The sequence below is a fragment of the Haemaphysalis longicornis genome, unplaced genomic scaffold, assembly GCF_048455015.1.
Source record: "Haemaphysalis longicornis isolate Haplotype H1 unplaced genomic scaffold, Haemaphysalis longicornis Haplotype H1 scaffold_4, whole genome shotgun sequence".
In the NCBI taxonomy this organism is placed as follows: Eukaryota; Metazoa; Arthropoda; class Arachnida; order Ixodida; family Ixodidae; genus Haemaphysalis; species Haemaphysalis longicornis.
In genome coordinates, this window is record NW_027526361.1 from 117334143 (window position 1) to 117348682 (window position 14540).

At 51.3% G+C, this 14540-nt stretch overlaps 1 protein-coding gene across 1 annotated transcript in view; it reads right to left on the minus strand.

The window, feature by feature from the left end:
* The window catches only part of LOC144179955 (ubiquitin-conjugating enzyme E2 Z-like), a 45438-nt gene extending 31156 nt beyond the window's left edge, over window positions 1-14282 (minus strand). Inside the window, exons 1-2 of the mRNA XM_077708369.1 lie at window positions 14170-14282; window positions 9211-9283 (exon numbers count right to left, since the gene is read on the minus strand). Coding sequence (XP_077564495.1) covers window positions 9211-9283; window positions 14170-14282 — 186 coding nt within the window. The remainder of the gene's footprint in view (window positions 1-9210; window positions 9284-14169) is intronic.
* Window positions 14283-14540: the final 258 nt, after the last annotated feature.

Consider the following 14540-nt stretch of genomic DNA (forward strand, 5'->3'; position numbering starts at 1 on the left):
GTTCAGTTCAGCGCTTGCTGCGGTTGACTCCACTTCACTCCGTTCTTCCGATGAAGTGTGATGGAAGCAACAGTCCCGTCAGTTAGTGGGTTGGCGCAAGCAAGCGTCAGCACCACCCCACAAACTAACACCAACGCTACGTCCACTGAAGACAAAGCTGCGCAGCGAAGGGCACGCGACGCTGAGCGCAAGCGCTTGAAGCGAGCGGCGGACCCTGAGCTTCGTCGGCGCGAATGCTCGGCGCTTGCGCATCTCTCCTCCTCTCGTCTCCTCTCCTTCAACCTTGAATGTAAATCGGATAGCGCGTTCAGTTCAGCGCTTGCTGCGGTTGACTCCACTTCACTCCGTTCTTCCGATGAAGTGTGATGGAAGCAACAGTCCCGTCAGTTAGTGGGTTGGCGCAAGCAAGCGTCAGCACCACTCCACAAACTAACAGCAACGCTACGTCCACTGAAGACAAAGCTGCGCAGCGAAGGGCACGCGACGCTGAGCGCAAGCGCTTGAAGCGAGCGGCGGACCCTGAGCTTCGTCGGCGCGAATGCTCGGCGCTTGCGCATCTCTCCTCCTCTCGTCTCCTCTCCTTCAACCTTGAATGTAAATCGGATAGCGCGTTCAGTTCAGCGCTTGCTGCGGTTGACTCCACTTCACTCCGTTCTTCCGATGAAGTGTGATGGAAGCAACAGTCCCGTCAGTTAGTGGGTTGGCGCAAGCAAGCGTCAGCACCACTCCACAAACTAACACCAACGCTACGTCCACTGAAGACAAAGCTGCGCAGCGAAGGGCACGCGACGCTGAGCGCAAGCGCTTGAAGCGAGCGGCGGACCCTGAGCTTCGTCGGCGCGAATGCTCGGCGCTTGCGCATCTCTCCTCCTCTCGTCTCCTCTCCTTCAACCTTGAATGTAAATCGGATAGCGCGTTCAGTTCAGCGCTTGCTGCGGTTGACTCCACTTCACTCCGTTCTTCCGATGAAGTGTGATGGAAGCAACAGTCCCGTCAGTTAGTGGGTTGGCGCAAGCAAGCGTCAGCACCACTCCACAAACTAACACCAACGCTACGTCCACTGAAGACAAAGCTGCGCAGCGAAGGGCACGCGACGCTGAGCGCAAGCGCTTGAAGCGAGCGGCGGACCCTGAGCTTCGTCGGCGCGAATGCTCGGCGCTTGCGCATCTCTCCTCCTCTCGTCTCCTCTCCTTCAACCTTGAATGTAAATCGGATAGCGCGTTCAGTTCAGCGCTTGCTGCGGTTGACTCCACTTCACTCCGTTCTTCCGATGAAGTGTGACGGAAGCAACAGTCCCGTCAGTTAGTGGGTTGGCGCAAGCAAGCGTCAGCACCACTCCACAAACTAACACCAACGCTACGTCCACTGAAGACAAAGCTGCGCAGCGAAGGGCACGCGACGCTGAGCGCAAGCGCTTGAAGCGAGCGGCGGACCCTGAGCTTCGTCGGCGCGAATGCTCGGCGCTTGCGCATCTCTCCTCCTCTCGTCTCCTCTCCTTCAACCTTGAATGTAAATCGGATAGCGCGTTCAGTTCAGCGCTTGCTGCGGTTGACTCCACTTCACTCCGTTCTTCCGATGAAGTGTGATGGAAGCAACAGTCCCGTCAGTTAGTGGGTTGGCGCAAGCAAGCGTCAGCACCACTCCACAAACTAACACCAACGCTACGTCCACTGAAGACAAAGCTGCGCAGCGAAGGGCACGCGACGCTGAGCGCAAGCGCTTGAAGCGAGCGGCGGACCCTGAGCTTCGTCGGCGCGAATGCTCGGCGCTTGCGCATCTCTCCTCCTCTCGTCTCCTCTCCTTCAACCTTGAATGTAAATCGGATAGCCCGTTCAGTTCAGCGCTTGCTGCGGTTGACTCCACTTCACTCCGTTCTTCCGATGAAGTGTGATGGAAGCAACAGTCCCGTCAGTTAGTGGGTTGGCGCAAGCAAGCGTCAGCACCACTCCACAAACTAACAGCAACGCTACGTCCACTGAAGACAAAGCTGCGCAGCGAAGGGCACGCGACGCTGAGCGCAAGCGCTTGAAGCGAGCGGCGGACCCTGAGCTTCGTCGGCGCGAATGCTCGGCGCTTGCGCATCTCTCCTCCTCTCGTCTCCTCTCCTTCAACCTTGAATGTAAATCGGATAGCGCGTTCAGTTCAGCGCTTGCTGCGGTTGACTCCACTTCACTCCGTTCTTCCGATGAAGTGTGATGGAAGCAACAGTCCCGTCAGTTAGTGGGTTGGCGCAAGCAAGCGTCAGCACCACTCCACAAACTAACACCAACGCTACGTCCACTGAAGACAAAGCTGCGCAGCGAAGGGCACGCGACGCTGAGCGCAAGCGCTTGAAGCGAGCGGCGGACCCTGAGCTTCGTCGGCGCGAATGCTCGGCGCTTGCGCATCTCTCCTCCTCTCGTCTCCTCTCCTTCAACCTTGAATGTAAATCGGATAGCGCGTTCAGTTCAGCGCTTGCTGCGGTTGACTCCACTTCACTCCGTTCTTCCGATGAAGTGTGATGGAAGCAACAGTCCCGTCAGTTAGTGGGTTGGCGCAAGCAAGCGTCAGCACCACCCCACAAACTAACACCAACGCTACGTCCACTGAAGACAAAGCTGCGCAGCGAAGGGCACGCGACGCTGAGCGCAAGCGCTTGAAGCGAGCGGCGGACCCTGAGCTTCGTCGGCGCGAATGCTCGGCGCTTGCGCATCTCTCCTCCTCTCGTTTCCCCTCCTTCAACCTTGAATGTAAATCGGATAGCGCGTTCAGTTCAGCGCTTGCTGCGGTTGACTCCACTTCACTCCGTTCTTCCGATGAAGTGTGATGGAAGCAACAGTCCCGTCAGTTAGTGGGTTGGCGCAAGCAAGCGTCAGCACCACTCCACAAACTAACAGCAACGCTACGTCCACTGAAGACAAAGCTGCGCAGCGAAGGGCACGCGACGCTGAGCGCAAGCGCTTGAAGCGAGCGGCGGACCCTGAGCTTCGTCGGCGCGAATGCTCGGCGCTTGCGCATCTCTCCTCCTCTCGTCTCCTCTCCTTCAACCTTGAATGTAAATCGGATAGCGCGTTCAGTTCAGCGCTTGCTGCGGTTGACTCCACTTCACTCCGTTCTTCCGATGAAGTGTGATGGAAGCAACAGTCCCGTCAGTTAGTGGGTTGGCGCAAGCAAGCGTCAGCACCACTCCACAAACTAACACCAACGCTACGTCCACTGAAGACAAAGCTGCGCAGCGAAGGGCACGCGACGCTGAGCGCAAGCGCTTGAAGCGAGCGGCGGACCCTGAGCTTCGTCGGCGCGAATGCTCGGCGCTTGCGCATCTCTCCTCCTCTCGTCTCCTCTCCTTCAACCTTGAATGTAAATCGGATAGCGCGTTCAGTTCAGCGCTTGCTGCGGTTGACTCCACTTCACTCCGTTCTTCCGATGAAGTGTGATGGAAGCAACAGTCCCGTCAGTTAGTGGGTTGGCGCAAGCAAGCGTCAGCACCACCCCACAAACTAACACCAACGCTACGTCCACTGAAGACAAAGCTGCGCAGCGAAGGGCACGCGACGCTGAGCGCAAGCGCTTGAAGCGAGCGGCGGACCCTGAGCTTCGTCGGCGCGAATGCTCGGCGCTTGCGCATCTCTCCTCCTCTCGTCTCCTCTCCTTCAACCTTGAATGTAAATCGGATAGCGCGTTCAGTTCAGCGCTTGCTGCGGTTGACTCCACTTCACTCCGTTCTTCCGATGAAGTGTGATGGAAGCAACAGTCCCGTCAGTTAGTGGGTTGGCGCAAGCAAGCGTCAGCACCACTCCACAAACTAACACCAACGCTACGTCCACTGAAGACAAAGCTGCGCAGCGAAGGGCACGCGACGCTGAGCGCAAGCGCTTGAAGCGAGCGGCGGACCCTGAGCTTCGTCGGCGCGAATGCTCGGCGCTTGCGCATCTCTCCTCCTCTCGTCTCCTCTCCTTCAACCTTGAATGTAAATCGGATAGCGCGTTCAGTTCAGCGCTTGCTGCGGTTGACTCCACTTCACTCCGTTCTTCCGATGAAGTGTGATGGAAGCAACAGTCCCGTCAGTTAGTGGGTTGGCGCAAGCAAGCGTCAGCACCACCCCACAAACTAACACCAACGCTACGTCCACTGAAGACAAAGCTGCGCAGCGAAGGGCACGCGACGCTGAGCGCAAGCGCTTGAAGCGAGCGGCGGACCCTGAGCTTCGTCGGCGCGAATGCTCGGCGCTTGCGCATCTTTCCTCCTCTCGTATCCTCTCCTTCAACCTTGAATGTAAATCGGGTAGCTCGCTGCGCGCGTTCAGTTCAGCGCTTGCTGCGGTTGACTCCACTTCACTCCGTTCTTCCGATGAAGTTCTACGAACACAACGGAGACAAAACGGAACCCTGAGATGCTCCGCATCTACTCAGCATTCCCTTCGGAAAGATGGCGCTAATTTTTTTCTTTCAGTTCGGCGTTTTCGTGTTACAGACGCCACCAGTTTGAACACTAAGCTTCTCTTCAGTAGGCATTTGGTCTCCTAAATGTACACGTCAGTGGTCTCAACCACACCTCAATGATAGTATACCAGGGGTGTGGCCCTGGGCGAAAGCATATGTAAATTGTAACGGAGAAGACCGTATGACGCGCCAGCGCTATCATGCCAACGCACGTTGATGGTGTCGTGTCAAGCTCCAGTCCCTTCCGGAAATACCGAAAGGGAGGTCAGCAGGGAGGTCAGAGTAAGGAAGCCGCAGCACGAATGCGTAGAGGACAGACGAACCGTCGTTAGGGCTAGCCGCGGTGAATACCACGGCGTGTTGTACCTATTTGTGTTACCCACTGGTGCAATGCTAAGGCCTGCAGTTACTCAGCTTCATAAAATCGCCGGCCTGTATTTTATGGGACCTCCATAGCTAAAGGAACTACTGTGGCACGTAAGGACTCTTTATGATATGCCCAATGGCAGAGCGGACCTGCCCGTATTTTAGGCGCCGCCATAGTGCCGAAGATATTACGTGACTGCTGCGCCCCGGGGTGCGCAGCGGCGTAAGTGCATATCTCGGCGCGGCGGGTACGAACATCACGTGCCCTCTCATTATCATAATAATCATTTTTGCGTTGTTTCTCTTTCTCATTCTGTCTGTTACCACGGCTGGGAGCCTTGAGCAATTGCCCCGGTGATACCTATATGTAGGCTTGAGGCTAAGTAACCTTAAAGTTGAGCATTATTACGTGCCAAGCAGCGTCACATTTTTATCAACAAAACTGCGAGAAAGATTTGACAACGTGACAGCTCAAACCGTAACGTCAGACCTAGCGTGCGGCCGGCGTACAAGTGCCCCGAAAAGTAACCGGAGCACGACTTCGTGAAATTAGAATAACTTCTATTTTTTGTGGCTGCCAGCATAAATAGAATACCCGCGGCCCGATTTTATTCTAGAATGACTTTCTTAAAAAGTCACTTTGAGGTTGGTGCCTAGGCACATGGCGGAGAAATCCCCTCAAAATATCTAACCCCTGCTCGGTTTACTTTTTGAGGCACCTGTACGTCCTTGTTCGCATCGCCAAGCAAAAGAGCCATTTACAAAAAACGCACTCTGCTTCACGTAGAATTGTTACTTTTGAAATTAACTTGCTCAAATGACTCATGTAGGCCTCGGTACATGCCCCTAATACACATTTATAACTGGAAGGTTACAATGCATTCACTAAGTCCACCCTTAGTCAGCTGGAGTCATCGCGGTCATGATGTTGGGCCCGCGTGCTCGTCCCGTATTCTCGTAGCCAGATGTACTATGGCCATTTACTCTCAAATTTAACAAATTTTCTTTTCAGTTCAACTGCTTTACAACGTTGTTCTTTGCGCCAATGACAATATTGGTTGTCTGTATGTCAGGGATGCGAATTTTTGGGGGAGAAACTCTTCGGGGCTGGGGCTGTTGGCGTCTCCTGTCATCGCCGTAATCGTCGTCTTATGTAGTCACAGTACAAAAACACCGGGAAACTCGTTTACGCCTCGCGCCGGAGCGCTTTGTAACGGGTATTAAAGGAGCCATGAAGACAAAATACGAGTTGGGTTTATTAGAAAGGCTGCTTAGTCACGATAACAATGATCCCAATATCATCGCAATCTTCAAACAAATAACGGATATATGAAAGAAAACGTGTGAAGCAGTTGTGACCCCCTAGCTAATTTCCCGCAACTTTTCTGTGACGTCACGGAACCTTGTTTGTGCGATTGGCGGCCGCCTAACTGACCTGTCGCGACGACACATGACTGGACGTCTGTAATGACTAATGGGGCCTCTAGTTCCATTTGACCGCATCACTTGAATGCAAACGTGCAGTTAACGCACTGAAAATTACGTTTTATTGTTGGCCCGTATGACGTCATTCTTGCTCATAACACGTCACTGTGGCGCAAAATTTGAAAGTATTTAAATACTGCTTGGTTTTTTTGTTCGTTAAAAAACATATTTTGTGGCTGTAATGGAGCTGGGTGAGATACTGAATCCTAGTTCTTTCAAATTAAACGAAGTTGTATTTTCTCTTCATGGCTCCTTTAAAAAAACACCGGGGCACTCGTTTACGGCTCGCGCTAGAGAGCTTCGTGCTTCAAAGACAAGAGACTTTTACAGCAAAGCTGCATACCCCCCTCCCCCCCCCCCCCAAATGGTTTCATCTCCGTTGGCAAAAACGCCCTACGGCGGCAAGAATACCTTTATACACTGCATGCTGCGCCCCTCCCCGGGTTTCACGTTAGTGGAGATGGCCCGGGATTTTTTTTTTTATGTGCTGAGTCATCAACTCGTTTGCTTTAAAACACAAGGCGGGAAACCCTCCGTATCTTTAGCAGACATTTCCCCCCTAATTTCGTAGCCCATTTTCTATGGCAGCCCTATGCGAGATATCCCCGATTAATAACGGGTATTTATTTACAGTGATATTAATTACCGCGATGTCACCATATCCTTACCGTTTGCTTTGAATGGCGACGAAGCAACACCCGAGCCGGTTCTTTAAAAAGACACTTATACGACATCACTGCTACACGCCGCCCACTTGTGAGAAAAACTACAGGGCAGGCTTAAAAATTTGACAATATGAAGCCGAAAGCCTAGTTGTACCTTTTGATAATGTGATGTTGCGCTTTCTGTTGAATTTTGTGGCCCCTCCGGTGAACGCTTTTTACCAGCTTCCTGGGCAGCCCCTTCCGAAGCTCATTCCGCGCGCTTTTACCGCCAGCAGTTCCCTTGTCGCCCCCCTAACTGTTGTGTTCTGTGTGCGTGAGTGTGTATTCAGCCTGTGGGATGGTGAATGGTGTGCCCTGTACTTCCCGTATTTAAAACCAAACCCTAATTTGTGTCTCCTCCTAAAATTGCGGGCGCTGCTGCTGCTGCTGCTGTTGTCTTGTTCTAGTGAAGGTTTATTACAACGCGACCAGACGGCCTTCGCGTCCGCTTTTTACTCCTAATTAATTTCGTGGCACCAGCGTGTCAAAAAGACTGCCGGCCAAAGAGAGGCCGGGCTTATTAGAGAGTTTTGGCTGACCGTTTCTGACGGTCCGCTACGCTCCGATAGCAAGCGGGAGCGCCATTGCGCATGCGTGGCGGGATAGGGCGCTAGCGGCGATACCGGAACGGGGCCCGCTCCGCTAGCCGGGGCCCCTTAGCGGACCTTCGCGACAGCTTACGCTACCGCGCGAAATTTCAACATGGCTGCGTGGCGAGTGCGCTATGGCGAACACCGTTTCGCCAGTTGAAACACTAGCGACGAAACCGCGAAAGCGCTTCCAAAAAGGCAAAGGTGCCACACACCTCACCTAGCTTCACAGCGGAAGCGAAAAACGTCGACCGAAGCGCGATTGTACTTCTGGGCAGCGCCGGGAAAGATAGCCCTCTCTTGGCTATTCCAATGTTAAATGGCTTCCTTTAATAACTTATTTAGGAACATTATGCCGTGTCAGTGACAACATTATATTTAAAAGGGGAAATAAGACACAGAACACGGTATTTTACTTTATTTGAGCGACCAAAATACCCGTTACTCTGGGATGACGTTTTGGTTTACACACGCACAGGACACGACCAGTGACACGAATGATACCGAGTCGGGGCGATACGGTTATCGCTTAGCTAAAAGCCGTTCTGCTCATGACGGTGTGGTTGTACTGAGCGGGCTGCCGATAGCGGAGCGGGCCGTCAAAAACGGCCAGCTAAAACTCTCTATTCTCGGAGACGGTGTGAGCCACGCGCGTGTGCGTTGCGCCAGCCAAGTGTGGGGATGCGTGCATCACTTTGGCCACCGTTACATCAGTCCCGCAGCAATGCAAAAAATAATAATTTCTCGCCTCACCCTCCGTTCAGTAGGCACCACCGGCTGTGACTAATAGTTACGGCAAAAGCAACGACCAGGGGACACCGTACGTTCTCGCTCTGGACTTTAACCCATTAATCACGACCTTTAATCACGAACTGGTTAATCACGAACTGGTACAGCGGGGGTTAGTTAGTGGACTTCATGGAGCATGTCTACGATGTACGTCTCCCTTCCCATTCACGACTGCCCACATCAAGAACTAATGGTAAGCGCGTACGTTTGCAAATGCGATTACGACACCGAACGTTTCTCGTTACGTATCGTATTTTGTAGCGAAAGCTACAATAGCCGTATTATCGCCGTTTCGCTGCGACTGGTGGTCGCACCTCGGTTGCCCGGCTGGCAGCGGTTCCTAGGGAACCTCCTGTGGCTAGGGAACCTAGCGATTCCCTAGCCGCCGCCGCTGGCAGCGACGCTTGCCGCTCAAAAAATGAACAAAAAAATTAAAAAATAGAAATAATCAGGGGAAAATAAACAGTAAAAAAGTAAAAATAAACAGAAAAATAAAAAAAAATAAAAAGACTAAAAAACAAAAAATTAGAGACGATGTATATATAGAAGGGGCGGCTCGGTGGGATTCGTCGTCAGGCTTCATCGTCGGAGCGAAACCGAGAGGAGGCTGCGAGCCGAGGAGGCGGAAGAAGAACGAACGGCCTCGAGAAGCGTCGTAACCGTACAGAGCACCAAGCTATATAGTAATAACATTAACCGCACCTCTCGCTACGCACACCCAGACATAAATGAGTTAAGCCAGAGACAATTTTTCAACACACAACTTCTGTGCTCTTCGTCCATCCTCACCTGTGCGTGGGAGACGGCAATTGTCCCTCGCTGCATTGTTAGGCAAACGACTTAAAGGCAACTTACTGTGGTTATCTGGTTTTCTTCGGGTGAGACGAACACTCCAGGAGGTGGTTGATCGTATATATCCTTGATATCCCTGGAGGGTGCAAAGAGTGCCACTTGGTGTTCAAGACTCCTCGATCGCGTTATGTTATGTAAATACTCACATGAGCGAAATCCCGGTTTCTAATTGCCTAACACTCTTTTCAACTGCCACTGGCCCTTACCAAATGCCGTTCCTTCGTGTGTTATTTGTAATGGCTACTTGGGGAGTGTTGTGTGACAACTTTTTAACTTTTAATTTACACTTGTGCACGCCACAAAGAAACAAAGTCCCCTGTGTTGAAATTTCGCCACATGTTAAAGGTACCCAGCAGGTCAAAATTAATCTGCAAGGTTTTCACTTTTTTTTAATGCGAATGCATTTATTAGCCGGGGGTTGTCTTGCTCCGTTGGCCGGCGTGCGCCTGCATTCCTCCAGCGCGAGCGCACGTGAGCGCGCGCCTCGTAGTTCTGCCTTCGTCGTCGTCGTCGTCGGTTGGCCGGCGTGCGCCTGAATTCCTCCAGCGCGAGCGCACGTGAGCGCGCGCCTCGTAGTTCTGCCTTCGTCTTCGTCGTCGTCGTCGTAAATGCGAATGCATTTCTTAGTCGGGGGTTGTCGTGCTCCGTCGGCGTGCGCCCGCAGATGTTATCTCTCCGCGCTCCTCCTCGCCCCTAGCAACAGCTGTGGCGCGCCTAGCAACCGGAGCAGGTGGTAGCTCGGGCGGGAGTAGCGGAGGGCAAGGGGAGAGGAGGAGTGCGCTCGGGCGTGTAAGGGCGCTCGCATCGCGGAGCTCGGGCGGAGTAGCAGAGAGTGAGTGGAGAGGAGGAGCGCGCTCGGGCATGTGAGGGCGCTCGCATCGCGGAGCTCAGCGGGAGAGAGACCTCGCGCGCGGGGCGGGCGTGTTGCGCGGGTCTCTCTCTCCTCTCCGCGTACCCTCTCTCCGCTCGCTGCGCTCGGAAAATGTATATAAATGCAGTGGAGCGCACACCTCTCTCCGTTACTGCTTGCCGCAGCGCACTCATCGGTGCACCCAATGCATTCGCATTTCCGCACGATCCCCTTCGGGGAGGTGGGGGGAGTTTTTTTTTCCATTGAGTCCAGCGATCGGGTGCCGGAGGTATCATATGGAATTCTGAGAAGATGGAGCCACTCTCATCCAGCGCGTTTTAGGATGACATGCCATATAATGGAAGCTTTTTCTCGTTCCTGTCCTTCTATAGGGTTACGTGAGAGTGTAGTGATCAGGTCATACAGAATGCCAGTAGCTGCCCATTGGGTTAAGTGAGAGTGTTGTGATAAGGGCATACAGAATGCCAGTAGATGCCCATTGGGTTAAGTGAGAGTAATGATAAGGCCATACAGAATGCCAGTAGATGCCCATTGGTTTAAGTGAGAGTGTAGTGATAAGGCCACACAGAATGCCAGTAGATGATCATTGGGTGAAGTAAGAGTGTAGTGATAAGGTCACACAGAATGCCAGTAGATGACCATTGGGTTAAGTGAGAGTGTAGTGATACGGCCATACAGAATGCCAGTAAATGCCCATTGGGTTAAGTGAGAGTGTAGTGATAAGGCCATACAGAATGCTAGTAGATGCATGGAATGCAATGAAGGAAGGCGAAACTTGGGATTCATCACAGACGCATAGCAACAGGAGGGGGCGCTTTTTTATGCTGGAAGAGTCAGAAGTGTGTTCACATAATGAGACAGAGGAAGTGACAGCCTGGCAATGTCGCAATGCTCTGCTCTCTCACCCCCGTCGCAATCCTCTGCTCGCTCACCTCACCCTCTCACGTGGCCTGCACGTCCGACTCATATTTCCCTCCAACCCGACCTTCTACCTTCCCCGAGAAAAAATCCCCCCTCTCCTCTGTTAGTTCCTCTTCCGTTGATTCTGCATCCCAATTGAGCCCCCGCCACCCTCCCCTCACCCTGCATTCTCTTTCATCTTGAAAAGAGACGCGGAAAGACGTTGACCAAGTAAAGAAATACACAGGACGACGCGCATCTAGCAACTGGCAACATTTCTTAAGAGAAATATATAGGGCAACCAACCGACATAGCCAAGCTGATCAAGACTTATACAGAGATTACCAATAAAAATTACCCCAGACATAAAAAATAAAACCTATACACCACACGTGTCGTCCCATAAACGTCTTGCAGATTGACGGAAGGATTATTTCTGAGACGACACGCGCGGTGATAGCAAATTATAGGTTTTATTTTGTATGTCTGGGGTAATTTTTTATTGATAATCTCTGTATAAGTCTTGATCAGCTTGGCTATGTCGGGTGGTTGCCCTATATATTTCTGTTTCTTAATAAATCTTGCCCGTTGCTAGTAGCGCGTCGTCCTGTGTATTTCCTTTTTGGTCAAAGTCTTTCCGCGCCAGTTTTTAAGTTGAATCAACACCAATTCACCCAACTTTCCATCCTGTTAAATTCTCTTTCCTTGAATTAATTTCACTTCTCCTACGAGGGACTCTTCGTTTCCCTCTATCCTAATTGCTGTTATCCTTCTCCCCTCCAACTCGCTGGGTGCGTGCATGCATATGTGCGTGTGTGTGATGCACTAAGGTAATTTTTAGGATATTTATTGAAATCATTGTGGGCCCCATCACGCGAAAGTGCGGCATTCAGCATCTTCTTGACCAACACATGGTTCGAAAACAAATGGAATGACTTCTGCCTTGGATTCCTACCATATAATCACTTATGAATTAATTAATTAATGAGTGAAGTAATGAATGATATGAATAATGAACATCACTTAAGCCTAGTAACGTGACCTAAATCACGTAACATACCGTAAACTTAGTCACGTGACCTATTAGGTCACGTGACTAAAACTGTGCCTATTAGGCGTAACTTAGACACCCTTGTATGGCCACCAAACATCCCGTAAGTCACGGGACCAAATCACGTTCAGTCACGTGACCAAAGTCACGTAACAACAAGTAAACCCAGTCGCGCGACTCCTTCCAGTCAAAATGACGTAACATGACGTAAAGCTGGCCACGTGACATGTTCCCTCCAGAACCACACATTACGTAACTGGTCGCATGACATGTCCCCGCAGAACCACGTAAAGCTAGTCCAGTGGCGTGTTCCCGTCAAAGGCAAGTAAAGCCAGTCACGTGACTCGGCCAAGCAACAGCGATTCCTCGCCAACTACCTGCGACAGTTCCGAGCCATGTAACCTAGAGTAACTAAATAAGCTACGCTTAAGAGTACCGCCACTTCGTGCACCCGGAAGCATCTGGGGGCCATTTTGTTTCTGGCTTGCAGCGTTGCCATCTCTCCCAACGAAACCGCCGCCGGTTGTGACGGGCAGAGTGCGACCGGCCGCTCTAGCGTCCGCGTAGCAGAGAGAGAGATAGAGAGTGGAGGCGCCGTGAAACAAAACGGCTGCGCCCATATGTAAACAAATATCACGTGGTGCCGACCGACCGATGAAAATCCTGGAGGCGCATAACAATGACACAAAAGAGTGCCCATACTCTGATACATTTAGTGACCCTAATGTAACCTACTCGCACGCCACGCGCATAAGGTGTGTGCTCTTCTCTCATCTCTCCGAGCCACGGACGACAAGTGTGAAGGCGGAGCTTGGCAGTAACGTCACAGGCGAGTAAAAGCGGTAAACGCTCGGCACAGCGGGTGCGGCGACAGACCTCTCGCGCTTCTCTACTCCGTGCGTACGTGCTGCTGCCATGGAAGTAGCAAAGTCCAGACGTCCGAAAAAGCAGCAACTCACCAGGAACAGCGCGCAACCTCCGCTGCTGACTCCGGCCTTGCACCACTAGTGCAAGCTGCGCACATTTGTTTTTTTTTTTTTTGTTTCTACGTAAGAGGTTGAAGCGCATGTCACGTCTTTGCTGAGCTGGTTTCATCGCTTCCATTTTTTTATCCGCGCTATATAGGCCAATTAGCAGTTAATTAGAACATCGGTGTTCCTCGCTAAGAATTAAAAAAAAACAATAGAAGAAAACGCATACTGTTACAAAGCACAGGCACCGTCTGCAAAAATGTTCACGTTTGCTTTGCTTCTGTATGGCGATACGCGAAATTTCTGCGTATGTGTGAAAATTACAGAATAATTTAGTGTAGACAATTTCTTTTGATATATTTTCTTATTAATTATTGGGGTATGGGGATCGCACTTATAACACATACCATGATTAGCATACGGGAACTTGACAGTTTCCAACACATTCTATGATATTAAGAAATAAAAAGCCGCCCGACATTCTGCATTTCTTGATATCTATAGATTGAATGACTGATTGATTGTAGGGTTTAACGCGCCGACGCATCGCAGGCGATGAGGCGCACCGTAGTGGAAGGCTCCGGATTAATTTTGACCACCTGGGGATCTTTGACGTGTGTCGAAATCTCGTACGCACAGGCGTTTATGCTTTTCGCCTCCATCAGAAAAGCTGCCGCCGCGGCCGGGAATCGGACCCGCGACCTTTAATGTCTATAGGGTTACGAAGTAGAGTTGTGTTGGTATATTGCGGTTCTTAAAATCAGTCGCATCGCGTGGAGACAGCGACCTATCAAGCTTGCGCGAGTGTCGGATAGGGTGCTCTTTGCTCGTCCTTAGTCGACGAAGACGGAATGTCGTCAAGAACCCACCTAGAGGGAGATAGTGTCAATGAAAATTTCCACATTTTGATGACGAATAAAAGGCAAATAGTGTTTAAAATACGCGGTTATTTATTTTGGAGGTTCAAATTTTCGGCTTGCAAATGCGTTCCCGAATGTGTTTTTAGGGTACCGTTCCACATTTTGAATGATTTTTGAAGGAAGGAAATTTTTGACCACAGAATATAACGATGTCGGCAGCTCAAATAAACACGATTCAACCAGTAGGCCTACGCCGTGGTTCGGCGACGACAATTCCGCGAAGGCTGAGCTGAAAAGAAGCATCATTACCGTTTCACTCTTGCCAAGGCCTGTGGGGAGTGCACTTCATTTAAAACGCCGTCGGGGTCCCAGTAGTCCGCGTTCTTCTTAGCCTTGGCGCTGATTGATGCGTCGTCTTCCATGGCAGCTTGCTCTACAAACAGCTTCTTGCTGCTGCTGCTGCTGCTGCTGCTGCTGCTGCTGCTGCTGCTGCTTCTGATGATGGTGGTGATGATGATGAGGGTAACTAAAATGCTGAAGATTACATCCTTGGTCAAAATGACGCGGCTAACAGGGATTGAGCATGACTTCCCTGGCAGAGCTTAGTAATCATAAAATTGCAGGTCTGCACAGTTCGCGAACCAGTTGACTTCTAAAAACGTACAACGCATCGACCTTAG